The following is a 20,512-nucleotide window of genomic DNA, read 5'->3' on the forward strand; positions in this document are numbered from 1 at the left end:
TGCCAGCCACACAGCCAATATCCGTTTTTAACATATCTGCAGAACGTCTTATTTCCGATTAAGACTGTAATAATATTCCCAAATAAAGCGCGGTTCCAAAAATTATCCGTGAATCTATAGAAACTTCGCCATACCTGATCGCCTGTGTGACACGTAACGTACGTTAGAACACACGGTGTTAATTGTCCGTCAGCTCTATTTGACTATTTCATCAAATCATGGCCACTGCCGTTTCCTCATCACCTGCCACGATAACATCGCAGGGATCACAGCAGTCGCAAGCTCTGACTCACACGGCGTTTAATCCGATCCTCTGGCTGGCCGTGAACTGCCCAAGCAAGTGACCACTGCTTTTGATCGAGCTGAGTTCCCGGGCTCGCCGCTTCCTATGGTAATACCGGGCCATCTCTGCTGCATGTAACAGACAGAGCATTCCCACTGGGAGGCTACAGGACAAGGGAAAGGAGCAGAAGGTGGGATCTCACCTGATCTCGTCGCAATTACCATCGGCGTCCCTCTGCTCCCCTGGTGGACAGGGGAAGAGCTCCTCGGGCCAATCCTCTTCTTTCAGCTTTTTTATGGAGGGCGCCATGGACGTCAGGGGCGACTCCTCTGGTACCTGCGTCGTTGCCTGGGGCGATTCCTCTGCAATCTGCACCACTGTTTGGGGCGACTCCTCTGCCACCTGTATCGCTATCTGGGGCGACTCTTCTGCCACCTGCATCGCTGTCTTGGGCGACTCTTCTGCCATCTTCATCACTTCCTCCAGCAACTCACCCGACTTCATCTCTGCCTCTTGTGACTCAACTGTATCCAATGCACCCGCCAGTTCTGGCGAATCTGGCATGACTTCTGTAAAATACCCCCTGGTCAACACTGGTTGCTCCTCTTTAAGTTTCTTGAGCCGTTTCTGCTTCTGTCGCTGTGCCAGTGATTTTTCAAACAGCTCCATAACTTTCTTTCCCTCTGCATTATCCTGCGGCTCTATCTCAAGTGTTTCAGATGACTCTGGCTCAATTAATGCCACCTGGTCATGTTTATGTTGCTCTCGCTGTGATTGTTCTTTTAGTATCTGGTCATTTTTCTGTTGCTGTGATAGTCGCATCTGCAGGGAACAAAAATGATACACTGTATATTTCAGATTTTGCAAACTGGTCTGAGAACTATTTACAGTAGCATCATGACTATTGTACGGTCAGAAATGAGCAAGCCTCTTCATCTCTACATGACTACTGCAACCTATACCATTCATCAGGCATCACATCTACCCGTCTAATTTTCAGGATTCTCCAGTAACTCTACATTCCAAAAGATTCTGTTATCTTCTGGTGTGAAATGTTTATCAACTACGTTTGACATTCCTACAAGCTACACTCCAGACAAATACCTTGATAAAAGACATCCTAACATATTAATTTACTTTCGTTGTTAATGTGTTTCTCTTTTCCAGAAATGTTTTTGTTGCTACTGCCAGTACGCATTTCGTATCCCTGTACTTCGCACATGGTCAGTTACCTTGCTTCCCAAACAACAAAACACACCTACTACTTTTGGTGTCTCATTTCTTACTGTTATTCCTTCAGCATCTCCAGATTTAACTAAACTACATTACATTATCATTATTTTACTTTTATTTATGTTCATCTTATAACATTTTTTGAAGACAGTGTCAGTTCCGTTGGTGTCTCTAATATAACTACTCTGAGGTGACAAAATCATTGGATAATGTTATGGCGGTAGTGTCGAGCACACAACGTATACAAGGGCAGCGCATCGGAAGAGCTATCATTTGTACTCAGGTGATTCACGTGAAAAGGTTTCCGATGTGATAACGGTCGCATGACGGGAATTAAAAGACTTTGAACGTGGAGCTAGATGCATGGAATATTTCATTTCGGAAATCGTTAGGGAATTCAATGTTACCAGATCTACAGTGTCAAGAGTGTGCCGAGAATACCAAATTTGATGCGTTACCTCTGGCCACAGACAAAGTAGTGGAAGATGGTCTTCACTTAACGACCGAGAGCAGCGACGTTTCCGTAGAGTTATCAGTGTTAACAGACAAGTAACACTGCGTGAAATAATGGCAGAAATCAATGTGGACTTACTACAAAGTATCCATTAGTACACTGTTTTGGCATTAATGGGCTATGACAGCAGAAGACTGACTTGGGTGCCCTTCGTAACAGCATGACATCGCATGCCGCACCTCTCCTGGGCTTTTGCCTATATCGGTTGGACCATAGACGACTGGAAAACCGTGGCCTGGTCGGCTGAGTCCCGATTTCAGTTGGTAACACCTGATGGTAGTGTTCGAGTGTGACACAGATCCCAAGAAACCATGTACCGAGGTTGTCAACAAAGCACTGTGCAAGCTGATGGTGGCTGATGGTGGGCTATGTTTACATGGAACGGACTGGGTCCTTTGGTCCAGTCGAACCGATCATTGGCTGGAAATGGTTAGTTGGGCTACTTGTAGACCAAGTGCAACCATTCATGGATTTTGTGTTCCCAAACAACAATGTCTTTTTTTTGTATGGATGAGAATGCGCCGTTTCACCATGCCACAATTCTTTGCGTTTGGTTTGAAGAACATTCTGGACAATTCGAGCGAATGTTTTGGCCAACTAGATCGCTCGACATGAATTCCGTAGAACATTTATTGGACATAATCGTGAGGTCATTTTCTGCACAAAATCCCGCAATTGTAACACTTTTGCAATTATGAGTGGCTATAGAGGTAGCATGGGTCAATATTTCTACAGGGGACTTCCAACGACTTGTTTAGTCCATGCCACGTCGGGTTTCTGCGCTACGCCGGGCAAAAATAGGTCCGAACCATGTTAGAAGATATCCAACAACTTTTGTCACCTCATTGTTACAATGTCATTAGCAAACATCAAAGTGTTTATTTCTTCTTCCTCAACTTAAATTCCCCACCCAAATTTCTCCTTGGTTTCTTTTAAAGATTTCTCAACGTACCGCCTGAATAATAGTGGGGATAGCGTGAACTCCTCTCTCACTCCCTTCTCCACTACTGCATTTATTTCATGTCCTTCCGCTCTTACTAGTATAACTGCAGCTTGATTTCGGTACAAGTTATAGGTAACCTGCAGCCACTTGTATCTTACCCCTGCTGCCTGCAGCATTTCAAGTGACGTGTTAAACTCAACACTGTCAATAGCTGTCTCGAAACCTACGAATCGTGTAATCATAGTCTGTCATTCGTTAATATATCTTCTAAGACGAAACGTAGAGTTAATATTGCCTTACATTTCTATGCAATGGAAACCGATCTTCCTCGAGGACTGCTTCTATCAGTTTTTCCGTTTTGTGATCATTCATGTCAATATTTTGCAATCATGACATAATAAAGCGATGAGTCGATAATTTTCACATCCACCAGAACCTGCATTATTTGGGACTGTCATTATTACATTCCTCTTCAGGTCTGAAGAATATTACACTTGTCTCATACGTCTTGCTCAGCGGTGGAACAGTTTTGTCTTGTCTGGAGCTCCTAGGCAGCTCAATAATTTTGGAAGATTTAAAATAAGACTGTCTTGGTTGCAAATTGTTTTACCTATTTATTGACAATGACGCGATTGCCCTTGTGGAGCATTTCCAGTTAATCTATTAACATTATGAGGCAACGATACATTAAAAATATGTGGATGGGTGCAGTATGAAGCTAAGTATCAGACTATGTAGCGGTCCCTACAACTGACAAGAACTATGAACTTACGTGAGAAGTAATATGGTGAGCCAACATCCGTCCTTTAATGCTAGTGTATTGCATTAAGACAAAAAGTATAAGGAAAATTAGGCAAATTAAAGCATAAGGGATGTAAAAGTGGGAATAAAATTCCGAAGTACAATTACAGTATCTACCAGAAACATGAGATATGATGAAACAAGAAAAAATTGAAATTACCTGAAGTTTCTTGTCCTCTTCGTTGTCCGCTTCAAGTTTCTTGACCTCTTTATGTTTTTGTCGCTGAGCCATTGATTGTTCAAACATTTCCATAACTTTCTGTCCCTCTTCAAGATCCTTTGGATCTATCTCAGGTAGCTCTGTCTCCAGTGCCTGTATGTCAAATTGCTGCGTCTGCTTTATAGGTTGCTGGTCAAATTTCTGTCGCTGTGGTTGCGACTTCTGAGGTTTCTGTTGCTGTGATTGTCGCATCTGCAGGGAACAAAAAGGGCACACTGTATATTTTGCAAACTACTGCGTTCAAGGTCTGAGAACTAACTATTTACGGCAGTATCGTGATTATTGTACAGTCAGAAATGTGCAAGCCTACTTATCTCTCGTAATGCATGGTAAATGGTAAAATCCTTTGACACAGGTGCGGTGAATTATTAATGCGTACAGCAGTATAAACGGTCTACGAGAATTGGACGTTCCGTGTTACAGATGCATCTCTCTGGAATAAGTAAGCAAAGGTGTGTACTTGAGGACTCTTGTGTGAAGCGATTACAGAGATCGGACGTGTTTTATGTTGGAGAGATTTTGCCATTGTTGTGCGACGCTATTAAGCTCCAGTGTGAATGTTTAGTTAGTCGATGGCACAAAAAATAATTTCAAGAAAATAAAACGCATTCAAAGAGTGTATTGATCAATTTATAAAAGAAATGACAAACATTCTTCAGATATCGTAAATCGATCGGAGGTGCAGTGTGGAATGATAGTGCGAGCCTGCATCTTTTCGCAGTCAATATTCTTCGAGAGAATATCTCAGAAGCAATAAACTTGTCTTTGATAAAAAAAAAAATTTAGACACATCAATCCATATGCATCATACAACATAGCACCTAGATGTGCTGAATGATGTTCGTAACGAAATAAACATTTTACAGGTTTCAGGCGGAACAGTTCCGACGAGGAGTATCAGCGAGATCGATGTTGTCGGATACATATATAGCTCTCCTGTGGTATTTAAAACCAAAGACTTATATTCTGTATCTTTTAAAAGACTGAAGGTAAAACCTAAATAAAACCACTGGAAATCATAACTAAAAATACCAAAAATAAATAAGAAACAGAGATTTTTCTTAAACAAAATTTCTTGAATAAATAAATAAATTAGTAAAAATACAATAAACTCTACATGATTACTGCAACCTATACCGTTTGTAACTGCCTTGCTGTAGTCAAGCCTTGGTTTGCTATGCAGTGTTTACCCCCCACTCTTCCTGCCATTGCGAATTTGACGAATCCTTGATACCCCAGGACGTCACCTATCAAACCGATGCCTTCCTTTAGTCAAACTGTACCACAGATTTCACAAACTGAATACAGTATTTCATCAGGCATCATGTCTACCCGTCAGATCTTCAGGATTCTCCTATAACCCTACATTTCAAAAGACTGTGTCATCTTCTTGTCTGAAATGTTTATCGAATACGTTTGAGATCCATAGAAGACTACACTGCAGACAAATACCTTGATAAAAGACTGCCAAATATTTTAATTAATTTTCGTTGTTAATGTGTTTCTTTTTTCCATAAATACTTCTGTTGCTATTGCCAGTACGCAATTCATATCTCTGTAATTCGGCCATGGTCAATTATTTTGGTTCCCAAATAGCATAACACAATTATTACTTTTAGTGTCTCACTCCGTATTATTTTTTCTTCAGCATATCCCGATTTAACAACACTACGTTACATTATCATTACATTACCTTTATTCATGTTCATCTTATGACATCTTTTGAAGACAGTGTCAGTTCCGGTGGTGTCTCTAATATAATTACACTGAGGTGACAAAAATCATGGGATAGTGTCATGCACATATGCAGATGGCAGTAGTATTGTGCACACAACGTATAAAAGGGCAGCGCATTGGTGGAGCTGTCGTTTGAACTCAGGTGATTCACGTGAAAAGATTTCCGATGTGATTATGGTCGCATGGAGGGAATTAAAAGACTTTGAACGTGGAACTAGACGTATGGAATATTCCATTTCGAAAATAGTTAGGGAATTCAATGTTACGAGATCTACAGTGTCAAGAGTGTGTCGAGAATACCAAATTTCAGGCGTTACCTCTCGCCACAGACAACGTAGTGGCGGATGGACTTAACGACCGAGAGCAGCGACGTATGCGTAGAGTTGTCAGTGTTAATAGACAAGCAACACTGGGTGAAATAATTTCAGAAATCAATGTCGACTTACGACAAACGTATCCATTAGGACACTGCATTTGGCATTAATGGAATATGGCAGCAGAAGACTGACTTGGATGCTCTTTTTAACAGCACGACATCGCCTGCAGCGCCTCTCCTGGGCTTTTGACCATATCTGTTGGACCTTAGACGACTGGAAAACGGTGGCGTGGTCGGCTGGGTCCCGATTTCGGTTGGTAACACCTGATGGTAGTGTTCGAGTGTGACGCAGATCCCACGAAACCATCGACCGAAGTTGTCAACAGGGCACTGTGCAAGATGGTAGTGGCTGATGGTGGGCTGTGGTTGCATGGAACGGACTGGGTTCTTTGGTCCAGTCGAACCGATCATTGACTAGGAATGGTTATGTTGGGCTACTTGTAGACCAAGTGCAGATATTCATGGATTTCGTGTTCCCATACAAATATGGATTTTTTTTTGTATGGATGAAAATGCACCTTTTCACCGTGCCACAGCCGTTCGCGAATGGTTTACAGAACATTCAGGACAATTCGAGTGAATGTTTTGGCCAGTTAGATCGCACGACATGAACCTCTTAGAACATTTATTGGACATAATCGAGAGGCCATTTCCTGCATAAAATCCCGCACTTGCAACACTTTTGAAATTATGGACGGCTATAGAGGCAGGATGTGTCAATATTTCTGCAGGGGACTTCTAACGACTTATTGAGTCCATGCCACGTCGGGTTTCTGCTTACGCCAGGCAAAAAGAGGTCCAACTCCGTGTTAGGAGATATCCCAAGACTTTTGTCACCTCAGTGTTATAAAGTTGTTAGCAAACATCAAAGTTTTTATTTCTTCTCCCTCAAGTTCCCTTCCGATATTTCTCTTTGGTTTCTTTTACAGATTTCTCAAAGTACCGCCCGAATAATACTGGGGATAGCGTGAACTCCTCTTTCGTTCTCTTCTCAACTACTGCATGTACTTCATGTCCTTCCGCTCTTATAACTGCAGCCTGATTTCGGTACAAGTTATAGGTAATCTATAGCTACTTGTTTCTTACCCGTGCTGCCTTCAGCATTTCAAGTGACGTATTAAACTCAGGACTGTCTATAGGTGTCTCTAAACCTACGAATCGTGTAATCGTAGTCTGTCATTCCTTAATATATCTTCTAAGACGAAACGTAGAGTTAGTATTGCCTCTCGCGTTGTTGCATTTCTACGTAATGGAAACCGATCTCCTCCGAGATCTGCTTGTATCAGCTTTTCTGTTTTGTGATCATTCATGTCAGTATTTTGCAGTCATGACTTATTAAACCGGCGAGTCGATAATATTCACATCTACCAGAACCTGCATTCTTTGGGACTTTCATTATTTCATTCTTCTCCAGGTCTGAAGAATATTGCGCTTGTCTCACACATCTTGCTCAGCGGTGGTATAGTTTTATCTTGTCTGGAGCTCCTACGCAGCTCAATAATTCTGGAAGATTTAAAATAAGACTGTCTTGGTCGTAAATTGTTTTAGCTGTTTATTGACAATTACGGGTTGGCCCTTGTGGGGCATTTCCAGTTAACATAATAACATTATAAGGCAGAGATATATTAAAAATATGTGGATGGGGGTAGTATGAAGCAAAGTATCAGACTGTGGCGGTCCCTACAACTGACAAGAACTATGAACTTACGTGAGAAGTAATGTGGTGAGCCAACATCCGCCCTTTAATGCTAGTGTATTGCATTAAGACAAAAAGTATAAGGAAAATTAGGCAAATTAAAGCACAAGGGATGTAAAAGTGGGAATAAAATTCCGAAGTACAATTACAGTATCTACCAGAAACATGAGATATGATGAAACAAGAAAAAAATTGAAATTACCTGAAGTTTCTTGTCCTCTTCGTTGTCCGCTTCAAGTTTCTTGACCTCTTTATGTTTTTGTCGCTGAGCCATTGATTGTTCGAACATTTCCACAAGTTTCTGTCCCTCTTCAAGATCCTTTGGATCTATCTCAGGTAGCTCTGTCTCCAGTGCCTGTATGTCAAATTGCTGCGTCTGCTTTATAGGTTGCTGGTCAAATTTCTGTCGCTGTGGTTGCGACTTCTGAGGTTTCTGTTGCTGTGATTGTCGCATCTGCAGGGAACAAAAAGGGCACACTGTATATTTTGCAAACTACTGCGTTCAAGGTCTGAGAACTATTTACGGCAGTATCGTGATTATTGTACAGTCAGAAATGTGCAAGTCTATTCATCTCTACATGATTACTGCAACCTATACCGTTTGTAACTGCCTTGCTGTAGTCAAGACTTGGTTTGCTATGCAGTGTTTACCCACCACACTTCCTGCCATTGTGAATTGACGAATCCTTGATGCCCCAGGACGTCACCTATCAAACCGATGCCTTCCTTTAGTCAAACTGTACCACAGATTTCCCAAACTGAGTACAGTACTTCATCAGGCATCATGTCTATCCGTCAAATCTTCAGGATTCTCCTATAACCCTACATTTCAAAACATTGTGTCATCTTCTTGTCTGAACTGTTTATCGACTATGTTTGACATCCGTACAAAACTACACTCCAGACAAATACCTTATAAAAGACATCTTAATATTGTAATTTATTTTCTTTGGTAATGTGTTTCTCCTTTCCAGAAATAATTTTATTGCTACTGCCAGTACGCATTAAATATCTCCGTACTTTGACCATGGTCAGTTACTTTGGATCCCAAGTAGCAAAACACACCTTCTACTTTTAGTGTCTCATTCCGTATTGTTTTTCGTTCAGCACCTTCCGATTTAACTAAACTACGTTACATTATTATTGCTTTACTTTTATTGATGTTCATCTTATAACATCTTTTGAAGACAGTGTCAGGTCCGCTGGCGTCTCTAATATATTAGTGGGATAGTGTTATGCACATGTACAGATGGCGGCAGTATTGTGCACACAACGTTCATAGGCGCAGCGCATTGGTGGAGCTGTCGTTTGTACTCAGGTGATTCACGTGAAAAGGTTTCCGATGTGATAACGGTCGCATGACGGGAATTAACAGACTTTGAACGTGGGATAGTAGGTGGAGCTAGACGCATCTAATATCCCATTTCGGAAATCGTTAGGGAATTCAATATTACGAGATCCACAGTGTCAAGAGTGTGCCGGGAATATCAAATTTGAGGTGTTACCTCTGGCCTCAGACAATGTAGTGACCGATGGTCTTCACTTAACGGCCGAGAGCAGCGGCGTTTGCGTAGAGTTGTCGTTGTTAACAGGCAAGCAAAACTGCGTGATATAATGGCAGAAATCACTGTGAACTCACGACAAACCTATATATTAGCACACTGTACTTGGTATTTATGGGCTATGGCAGCAGAAGACTGACTTGGGTGCCCTTTTTAACAGCACGACATCGCATGCAGCGCCTCTCCTGGGCTCGTGACCATATAGGTTGGACCCTAGACGACTGGAAAACCGTGGCCTGGTCGTCTGAGTCCCGATTTCTACATCTACATCTACATTTATACTCCGCAAGCCACCCAACGGTATGTGGCGGAGGGCACTTTACGTGCCACTGTCATTACCTCCCTTTCCTGTTCCAGTCGCGTATGGTTCGCGGGAAGAACGACTGTCTGAAAGCCTCCGTGCGCGCTCTAATCTCTCTAATTTTACATTCGTGATCTCTTCGGGAGGTATAAGTAGGGGGAAGCAATATATTCGATACCTCATCCAGAAACGCACCCTCTCGAAACCTGGACAGCAAGCTACACCGCGATGCAGAGCGCCTCTCTTGCAGAGTCTGCCACTTGAGTTTATTAAACATCTCCGTAACGCTATAACGGTTACCAAATAACCCTGTGACGAAACGCGCCGCTCTTCTTTGGATCTTCTCTATCTCCTCAGTCAAACCGATCTGGTACGGATCCCACACTGATGAGCAATACTCAAGTATAGGTCGAACGAGTGTTTTGTAAGCCAAGTACAGTGTGCAGTTGGTAAGAGCTGATGGTAGTGTTCGAGTGTGACGCAGATCCTAGGAAACCGTGGGCCGAAGTTGTCAACAAGGTACTGTGCAAGCTGGTGATGGCTGACGGTGAGCTATGTTTGCATGGAACGGACTGGGTCCTCTGGTCCAGTTGTACCGATCATTGGCTGGAAATGGTTATGTTGGGCTACTAACAATGTATAATTTTTGGATGCGAATGCTCCGTTTCACCATGCTGCAATTGTTCACGTTTGGTTTAAAGAACATTCTGGACAATTCGAGCGAATATTTTAGCCAACTAGATCGCACGACTGAATCCCGCAGAATGTTTATTGGACGTAATCGAGATGTCGTTTCCGACATAAACTCCCGCACTTGTAACACGTTTGGAATTATGGACGGCTATAGATGCAGCATGGGTCAATATTTGTACAGGGGACTTCCAACGACTTGATGAGTCCATGCCACGTCGGGTTCTGCGCTACGCCGGGAAAAAGAGGTCCGAACCATGTTAGGAGATATCCCACGACTTTTATCACCTCAGTGTTACAATGTCGTTAGCGAACATCAATGTTTTTATTTCTTCTCTCTCAACTTAATTGACTTAATACAGTACGTAGCCAACCGCCTTCCGACGTACACAGCACGGAGCGTTGCGTACAGTGGGCAAAATTAAATATAATGCGGTCGAGTGCATGAGATACGTCAGATCTCGCAGTTGGCGGTAGAAATGTAGAGGAGTGAAGACAAGAGTATACAGTCATAGTAAGAAACATTAAGGGTATATAGCTGTGGTTAACCAACGTGGTGAAGAAAAGTGGTTGCTCAGCTAAATTATATATGCAGAAAACAATTAACCAGGTAAATACTATAACTGTTAAAATTAGATTAGAGCAGGTACAGCGATAAAATAGTGCACAGACACAAGTTGTATAGAAGGTAAATTACGTTTATAAAGTATGAAATTGTTGAAACCTGCCTGACAATAATACTTAAAATGAAAGTAAAACATAACAAGTCAGAGCATAATAAACCAGTTAGAAGATAAATACCGTTGCGTAACATTCACGATAAAGAACGATTGGTGGATTAGTAATGTGGGTGGCATGATATAATAAAACGGTTTCTGCTAATCAACTGATCATTCAATAATCTACCTTTCTCTGCACCGGGATGCATAAGAATTTCGATTTCTTCTAAAAGATTTAGCTTTTTCGCTTTGCGGGCAGTATGGAGTACATGGAAATTCTTCAACGTCGGGGGCCGGTGGCCACCAGATTTTTTTGTGCTCAGTAATAATCTTACCTTTCTTGTTAAATAATATTTAATAAACCTCGTTAGAAATTTCCTACCAGTCTGGCCTACATATGAAGCTTCACAGTCGACGCACTCAATCCTATAAACACTGGAGTCAACGTATTTGTCTTTGGTAGATAGTTCATTACGGAGGTACTAATACTGGACTCCGAAAGAGTGTCGTATACTCCAGCACCCTCGACTTAGATCTTTCTGTGCACGATCAAATTCTTGTTGGAGTATACTATCTGCCTTTTCTTGTTCATCTAATTTCTTCTTTCTTTCTGTAGTACACACTAAACAAAACAAGAAGCGCAGGTACATTTGAAATGTCGAGAGCCATCCGCTTTACACTCTTTGCTCATAAACAATTACAATTTTGCACAAAGTAACTTTCCTTCCTGGGATATACTATCTCAGAATTAAATTAAAACAGTTCCTGTTGCCTCTGTCCCGACCAGAGTTTCCAGGAGATTTCTCTAGGTCGTAAGCGAAATGTTGAAACTGGGAGCCCCCTCTCAAATATTCCAAACTAGAACTGGCTCTGACCCACTACCAGCTCTCCTGGTATTTTATCGAAAATTCCCTGACCTTCCAAATATGACTCTATGACTCTCGAACAGTCTGCTCTATCCTTACGGTTAGAGAACGGGAAGTGTAAATAAAAAGTCTGTAATACTGGTTTCAAGTTCGTTCCCTTGTGTAGTCCTATATATTCCTTTCCTTTTCTAGCATCCCATTCTTTGCTTAGTACTGGCTTTTCATATGAGATCTTCACATTAGTTAAGGTGCTTCTTTTCCTCCAATGGTCTCTTTACTATTGTTATAAGCTGCATCTACCTTTCCCACAAATGAAACACAAATGAAAAGTGATTACTACGGCAGAGATAGAACGGTAATGTGCCCTGATGCCGTTCCAGAGTATTTCCACAGTTATATATAAATGCACTAACAATTTTTAAATGAGGATAGTATTAATTTTGTTTCTCCTTCCTGTAGCCCTTTACCTTAGCACTTAGCTTCAAATGGCTCTTACTGTCAAATGTATTCAGTCCAATATTCATTCTTCTCATTAAACATTCATCTCATTGCTTCAAATGTGAATAGTCTCTCAACTGATATAGGTACTGATGCATGATATACTCACGAATATATGAGGTGTGTCCAGAAATGTTTTATCATACATCGGGGGGCTCTAGAGGGCGCAATGAAGCTAAAGAGCGTTAGATGTGAGCGCATTCTACGAGATTAGCCCTTCGGCAGCAAACGTGACTGTCTGTTGATGGAGCATAGGTGGAACGCTCCGCAATGTTGTTTGTTTTTCAGCGATTGCAATGGATTGCCACCATCGGCAGTGGAAAAGATGGAGCTAGCTGCTGCGTAGAAAGGTCTTGTGTCCTACGAATGCGATGTTCTGTTGCTTCGGTGGATGACCGTTCCTGACACAGGTTTCCACCCACAGTTTATTATTCTCCTGGAATCCTCTAAAATCCCCTATGTTTTTCGGTGCACAGGAGAAAAGTAAACTGCAAATGGAAATCCGTGTTTCTCCTGTGGGTCGTTAGGTACATTTTCACTGGTGTTTCGTTAGAAATTTACAATTTAGTTTTTACAACAGGGAGCTGAAGTCAGCCCAAACAAATCCTGCACATGATGTCATTAATATGACAACAGCGTCGACGGAAAGCTTCAGTTTGTTTCCCATTACAAAGAAAATAATTTTCTAAAAGTTGAATTTTACGTGCCCATTCGATAGCGCGATACCAAATTAGTCTACTGCAATATTCGGTTTTCACGATGTTTATTAACAGGGACAGAATAACCAGAACTCCAGTAGTGACTGAGCAGCGCTTCTGCATAGCTGTAGCAGTCAGTGTGGGCCAGTGAGGTCCTATCGTGCTGCAGTGCTGGTTTTCTTCCTGTTTTACAGTTCCTGTTAATACACGCCAGACTAATTTGGTTCCGCTCTATCGAATGGGCACATAAAATTCCACTTTTAGAAAATCATTTTGCTTGTAATGGAAAACAAATCGATGCTTGCCATCGACAATGGGCGACACGTGGAAGATGTGATGAGCTGGACTTACCTGAGTTGACTCCAGCTACACGTAGCAAAATAGAAACTGCAAATATGTGCATACCGTTACTTAATAATAATTATTATTAATATCATTACGATTATTATTTCTGTTACTATGCTGAGACATAACATCGCAATCAATCAAAACATGGAACAACTCCAAGAAATGTTAAAAATACGTTCTGTTGTATAAATAGAAACAGTAGGTCTAAAAAATGCCATAAATAGAGCTTGTACAGCTTAGCATTACTCTTCAAGCCCTTTCTGATTTGCGCTTTTCAGTTTCTGTCCATCTCTTTTTTTAGATGTCTATAGTCCTTATTGCTAGCATCATTTACTGAACCTTTATAATTTCCCCTTTCCTCAGTTAAATTCAGTATCTTGTGTGTGATCTACAGATAGCTCCCGGGCTCCGTCTTTTTACAATATATGTTCCTCTCTCAGAGGCCACCCATTTGTCTTCTGTTATATTCCTTTCTCCAGTTACAGTCAATTGTTGCTTAATGATCACTTTGAAACCTCCTCAATCAGAGGTTCTCTTAAATTACGTGGATCACATATTCTTAGCTTTCTGTCTCACAGCAGTTTCTTCGGTTCATTCTAGCATCCATAACCAGTAAACAACGGAGTCACTGGAAATGTTTGCAGTTTAAAATTTAGTTTCTAAATCTCTGTCTACTATTATATAATCTATGTGACACCTTCCTGTGTCTCCAGCTCTCTTCCACCTATGCACCTATGACATCAAGTGTCAGCAATGATTAAATTGTTGTCTATGCTAAATTCAGCTAGGTGTCTTTCACGTTCATTTCTTTCTCTTGGATATGTTACACTTTTTGCCTTCTCTTTCTTTTCTGTTACCGAATTCCAGTCCGTCGTCACAATTATATTTTCGTTTCCCTTAACGATCTTACTAATTTCTTTTTCTCGCCATACATTCTTTGAATCTCTTCATCTGTGGCGCTAATAGGCATAGAAACGGCTTACTACTGTTGTTGTTGATGACTTTGCGTCTAAGTAGATCGATTACCGTACGAAATTTGTGGCTGGATTAAAGATTTATTGGTACAGGGGACACAGCGTGTAGTAATGACTTAGATGACCATCTAGGAAGTGAAATGATTCCGTATCGAGGTCGGCATGCTTGTTATTTCTGGTCACAAACAACAGTGGAGAAACGTCATTTTCAGTACTAAAGTTAGTCAGAATGAGCCTTCGAACCTCTATATTAGTTGACAGTTTCACCGTTTTGACTTCGCTTAGTGCTGAAAGTGATATTTTAAAACAGCTAACGGTAATTGCCGTAGTTCTATTTGTAGGCATAAACCGAGTAGCCAATAAAATTCTTTGAAACTGTTGTTTTTTTGATTGTGTTCGACCTAAACATCAGTAAAATTAGTTTGTTTGTTATATTTTTCTCGGAATTTTTATTTAGAAAATAAATAGTGTTGAAACCTCTAATTATTTCAGTTAATTGCATTTGTAACATCAGTTCATTAAATTATAAATCTTTTTGTAAAATTTTACACAGTTGACTAATACTCTTAAATACCACATTACGAATTTTTAATTAAAAGTGGTGTTTTTGAGTGCTAGAGGCTACAAAATTTCTCCATAGGTTCACCCTAGTTGTCTAACGATAGTAAATATGGCCATGGCTAGAACTCTCTCGACACTCCACCTAGCGTGTTCACTGTGATAACAGACTGAATGTAGCCACACTATAAGCATAGCTTCTGTCACAGAAAACTGAGAGCCGAGCGGAGTGGCCGCGTGGTTTGAGGTGCCATGTCACGGATTCTGCAGCCCCTCCCGTCAGAGGTTCCAGTCCTCCCTCGGGCATGGGTGTGTGTGTTGTTCTAGCATAAGTTACTTTAAGTAGTGTGTAAGTCTAGGGACCGATGACCTCAGCAGTTTGGTCCCTTAGGAATTCACACACACATACACCCACACACACACACACACACACACATACACACACAGAACGGAGAGAGTTCGGACCAGCCTCGAATTAAGGGTCTCACAAGGTGCTACCTCGGCCCCTTTCTCTGTTCGTTTTTGTCGAGAATCTCTAGAGGATGAATGGTCACGAGTGACAGAAGAAGAGCACAGGTCACTCCTGTTTATGAAAGGAATTAGAAAACAGGTGCACGTATATCTCTAACGTACGTCTGTTGTGGGATCACAGAGCATATCATAAAGTCGAACGTTTCGTTGTTCCGGAACGAAAAAAAAAAAAAAAATTGTAAGATTCGGAACAGGTTTACAGAAAACAGCTCGCGTGATACACATTCGTTCTTTTTACACATGATATTCTGCATTTAGTAGAGAAAATCTTACGGATTTTCTTCGTAAATTTTTGATGGACTTAAAACATTTTTGACTAACACAACCCTGTGTATTATACTGCCTAGCGAACGAAGGTAACCGTAGATGTACCCTATGCACGTGTAATAGGGTAGCTAACGTTGTTAACATATCCAAAGTACTTGGAAAATGTCGCTGATGGATGATCCTAAGGAAATGCTGAACTACTAAAAAATCAATGATGGAGGATGAACCAATTAATTAAAATTAGCTGTGCTAGCCACTGCGCCACACTGGCATTGCAGCTGCATAGTATATCCTAGTGTATATCTCCTTCACTGATTCATACTCCAATTCACGCCTCAGCCTACTGATATCCCCTTCTAAACTCGCATCAATATTTTAGAGGCTTTCCGATATAGAAATAGTATCTTGGAAATGCACAGAATGGGGTTAATCCTGCCTGTATCTCAGGCATAAGTGATACATTGATCGTATACAGTTGATATTCCTGAGACATATTGAGTCTCACCTTTATTTACGATAACGCTGTAGAAAGAAGCAATGAATTAAAATTTGTAGCAGCATCAATCCCAGGTCTCTGACTTTGTAAACAGATACGCCAGACACTGCAGCAAACTGGCGCTATAGCTACCAGAACTGCTCAGCATACCCACCTATGTCCTCCTGATTAACATATCAACTACACCTGAGGCACAGGTAGGATTTGCCCATTTTCGCTCATTGCTAAGGGGCTATTCCAATATCAGAGAGCATCTACAATACTCATGCGAGTTGAGAAGGGTAATAGCAATGGTTGAGGCATGAACTGGAATTTGTATCGGTGAGGAAGACGTACTACGGTATTCGACGCAGGTGTTGACGCTGTAGTTCTAGTGTGGCGCAGTGGATAGTGCAGCTGCCTAATAGAGAGTAGATGTGGGTTCGAATTCTGGCAATGGCGCATATTTTATTCTTTGATCTGTCCTACATCATTATCGTAAATCAACTGAGATTCAATGTGTCTCAGGAATATTAACTGTGTACGATTGCCAAAACAGTAGTTTCACAGGATTTTACTAAATGGCAGCTAGCTTTATATGTTGATAAACGCACCAAAATGGCCATAACAAACTAAAATAATCCGATAGTATCCGTTTATAAGAGCTCTGGTAGATTGCATTCACAGTTTAAAAAATTCGAGTGTAATACTATGAACTAAATACATCGACAATATAGTGCAATAGGATAAGGTAGGCTTGGGAAAAGCCTAGAGACACAGGAAGATACCAGCTGAATAATATAATTTTGAGACAGAAATTGCGAAATCAGCTACTGGATTGTAAGGCGAACCAGAAACAAAATGGTTCAAATGGCTCTGAGCACTATGGGACTTAACTGCTGAGGTCATCAGTCCCCTAGAACTCAGAACTACTTAAACCTAACTAACCTAAGGACATCACACACATCCATGCCCGAGGCAGGATTCGAACGTGCGACCGCAGCGGTCGCGCGGTTCCAGACTGTAGATTCAAATCATAACGTAATAATCATGAAAAGTAAGGTCAAGCTAAACAGGAAGACTTACTGTACAGGGGCGTAAAAGGTACGATAAAACGTTCGAGCTTCTCTGAGCTGTGGACACTGCAATATTGAATACTAATATTAGTAGATCAGTTGGAGAATAGACATCCATAAAAAAAGATAATCACAGAAATTTACAGAGAGATTAAGGTATAATAAAGGTAATTGCAAAGATGTTGTGGGCAACAGAAGAAATATTTATTGTTCGACAAAAGAAGGAATTACAAAAATGTCCAGGAGAAGAAAGCGTAAACATGTGTCACGTGGCTTTCCGATGCCGTATCGACACTTTGCTTCCCTGGTAGCACTAATTGGTTATCGTTGAAGGCAGGAAGAAGCCTTTGTTCACTCTTCACTTTCATGTTACCCCGTTACAAGGGACGTCGAGATACCAACACTGGTCCGTAGAGAAATTGAGTGGGCAATGCCACAGCTGTTATTAAGCCCCATGGGGCTTTTTCGCGCTATGAAAATGAAAATGACTGAATATTTGGCCAATATGCTTATTTTGATTGGCGATAGTGCTCTGGATAAACCACTTAAGTGTTTCTGAGTGCACTGGTAGATTGCTAGAGCTTTTCACAGTTTAATATACGGCAAATCATCGAGTAAAATTGAAGTGATATCAGGTGTTCCCCAGGGAAGCGTCCTGGGACCTCTGCTGTTCCTGATCTGTATAAATGACCTGGGTGACAATCTGAGCAGTTCTCTTAGGTTGTTCGCAGATGATGCTGTAATTTACCGTCTAGTAAGGTCATCCGAAGACCAGTATCAGTTGCAAAGCGATTTAGAAAAAATTGCTGTATGGTGTGGCAGGTGGCAGTTGACGCTAAATAACGAAAAGTGTGAGGTGATCCACATGAGTTCCAAAAGAAATCCGTTGGAATTCGATTACTCGATAAATAGTACAATTCTCAAGGCTGTCAATTCAACTTAGTACCTGGGTGTTAAAATTACGAACAACTTCAGTTGGAGAGACCACATAGATAATATTGTGGGGAAGGCGAGCCAAAGGTTGCGTTTCATTGGCAGGACACTTAGATGATGCAACAAGTCCACTAAATAGACAGCTTACACTACATTCGTTCGTCCTATGTTAGAATAATGCCGCTCGGTGTGGGATCCTTACCAGGTGGGATTGACGGAGGACATCGAAAGGGTGCAAAAAAGGGCAGCTCGTTTTGTATTATCACGTAATAGGGGAGATATGATACGCGAGTTGAGATGGAAGTCGTCGCGGCGGGATCTATTTACGAAACTTCAAAATGGTTCAAATGGCTCTGAGCACTATGGGACTTAACTGCTGTGGTCATCAGTCCCCTAGAACTTAGAACTACTTAAACCTAACTAACCTAAGGACATCACACACAGCCATGCCCGAGGCAGGATTCGAACCTGCGACCGTAGCGGTCACACGGTTCCAGACTGAAGCGCCTAGAACCGCACGGCCACACCGGCCGGCACGAAATTTCAGTCACCAACTTTCTCTTCCGAATGCGAAAATATTTTGTTGAGCCCGACCTACATGGGTAGGAATGACCGTCAAAATAAAATAAGAGAAATCAGAGCTCGAACAGAAAGGTTTAGGTGTTCGCTTTTACCGCGCGCTGTTCGTGAGTGGAATGGTAAAGAGATAGTATGATTGTGGTTCGATGAACCCTCTGCCAAGCACTTAAATGTGAATTGCAGAGTAATCATGTAGATGTAGATATGGAATTGAGGAGGTAATCAGCTTACCAGGTGCATGGTATCTCTCGCTTTCTTCAGCAGCTCGGCGACGTCAATCTTTCCTTCCATTGGGTTGGTGGGAAGCAGCACGACCACAAAGTCAACGTCACTTTTGCTTGCCTCGGACCTGCCTCTCCGGTTATCGTTTTTGGGCGCTGGAGCTGGCATCGCTGCAGCGACGGACACTAGGAGCAGTAACAGGTGAGACTTCGCCTCCATAGTGGTCGTACTAAAATCTGTCTGGTACTAACGCTGGCCCCTTCAAAACGTGGAACGCACGTGCCTCGCTGTCCACTCACATCCCCACACCATTCACTTACTGTTTGCAAGACACACAATAGCACTTGTGGCAGTAAATTCTAAGGTGCATATAATCAAATGACAATCTCAGTATTATGCTTATGGGAGGTCATTTTAAGGTAATGAGATTTCCCTTATTACTTTTTTATTGCCTCAGCCCTGATAGCTATAATTACTGTACATGCACCTTCATAATCTGCCTCTGAGGCTCAGTGGTTAGCATGTATGATTTCCAGACAGAGGACTTGGATTCAATTCGTGGTACTTCCGACGATTTTCCACGGTGAGACGACTGGAATAGGATGCACTCGGCCTTATGAGATTGACGAAGAATTACTTCATCCAGAATTAGCGGCTCCAAGGTCTGGAAAGCTGACAGGGGCTATGAAAGCGGTGTGCTGAATCCAGGTATCTCAGTGTTGCAATTAGATTGAGGATGACACAGCCAAACAGTTTTGCCTCTCCTGTGGTCCTGATCGGTTGCTTTTTTTTGGCGCACGTTTACATGTTGCAGAGCTGTTTGCAACGCTGAAACTCTCATTCCGGCGTCAGTCATCTCGAAACTACGGCTGTAAGACCCTCAATGTTCTGCAGAAATCATTCAGGGCGAACTGTATACTGTACGTGCTACTGAAGAGCATGCTTCGATTACAGTCTGATTCACACTCCTTGAAGTGAGCTCGCAAGACAGGGATGTAAGCCAGAACCACGTCGATTCCGCTTGGCAGATAACTGACTGCTGGTCTTGTACACTGGGTGGCTTAGGGTAAGCATATTAGGACGTGGCGGCAAACCCATGGAGACTACCAGGAGCCTATACAGTCACAGATTTGTTAATGAGACAAGTATCAAGACCAAGTTCAACAGAAATGAAACAACTGAAGGAACCGAAATCTTCAGAAAGAATTGGTTGGTTCTCGATAAATAGTTCACTACTTAACTTAGGAAAACACTGTTCATTTACTTCCGCACATGGAAAGATATATTGCCGTTTCAGTTGATTAACTGCATTCTTAGTGAAACTCTGAAAATATTGCATAAACTGAACGAATGTGGAGGAGATCGGGAGTGGGAGAGTGTGCCCCCCCCCCCCCCCCCCCCCCCAGTGGCAA

The 20,512-nt window shown here is 41.8% G+C and overlaps 1 protein-coding gene across 1 annotated transcript; it reads right to left on the bottom strand.

Annotated features, from left to right (window-relative positions):
• Window positions 1–289: 289 nt before the first annotated feature.
• LOC124718432 (bromodomain-containing protein DDB_G0280777-like) lies at window positions 290–19,319 on the bottom strand. Its single transcript, XM_047244256.1, has 5 exons — window positions 19,110–19,319; window positions 8,006–8,257; window positions 3,935–4,186; window positions 486–1,105; window positions 290–386 (listed from the first exon to the last, which is right to left on the bottom strand). Exons 1-5 carry the CDS (start codon window positions 19,317–19,319, stop codon window positions 290–292), a joined length of 1,431 nt encoding a protein of 476 aa, XP_047100212.1.
• Between the last annotated feature and the right edge of the window lie 1,193 nt (window positions 19,320–20,512).

This window comes from Schistocerca piceifrons, chromosome 1, assembly GCF_021461385.2.
Source record: "Schistocerca piceifrons isolate TAMUIC-IGC-003096 chromosome 1, iqSchPice1.1, whole genome shotgun sequence".
Taxonomy (NCBI): domain Eukaryota; kingdom Metazoa; phylum Arthropoda; class Insecta; order Orthoptera; family Acrididae; genus Schistocerca; species Schistocerca piceifrons.

Bases quoted from the DNA above. Each gene is read 5' to 3' on its own strand.
- LOC124718432 (XM_047244256.1), bottom strand. From the start codon at position 19,319: ATGGAGGCGAAGTCTCACCTGTTACTGCTCCTAGTGTCCGTCGCTGCA. The intron at 1,106-3,934 runs GTAATTTCAATT...TGTTCCCTGCAG, and splicing joins AAGAGGACAAGAAACTTCAG to ATGCGACTATCACAGCAACA. The intron at 387-485 runs GTGAGATCCCAC...GTATTACCATAG, and splicing joins GGTAATTGCGACGAGATCAG to GAAGCGGCGAGCCCGGGAAC.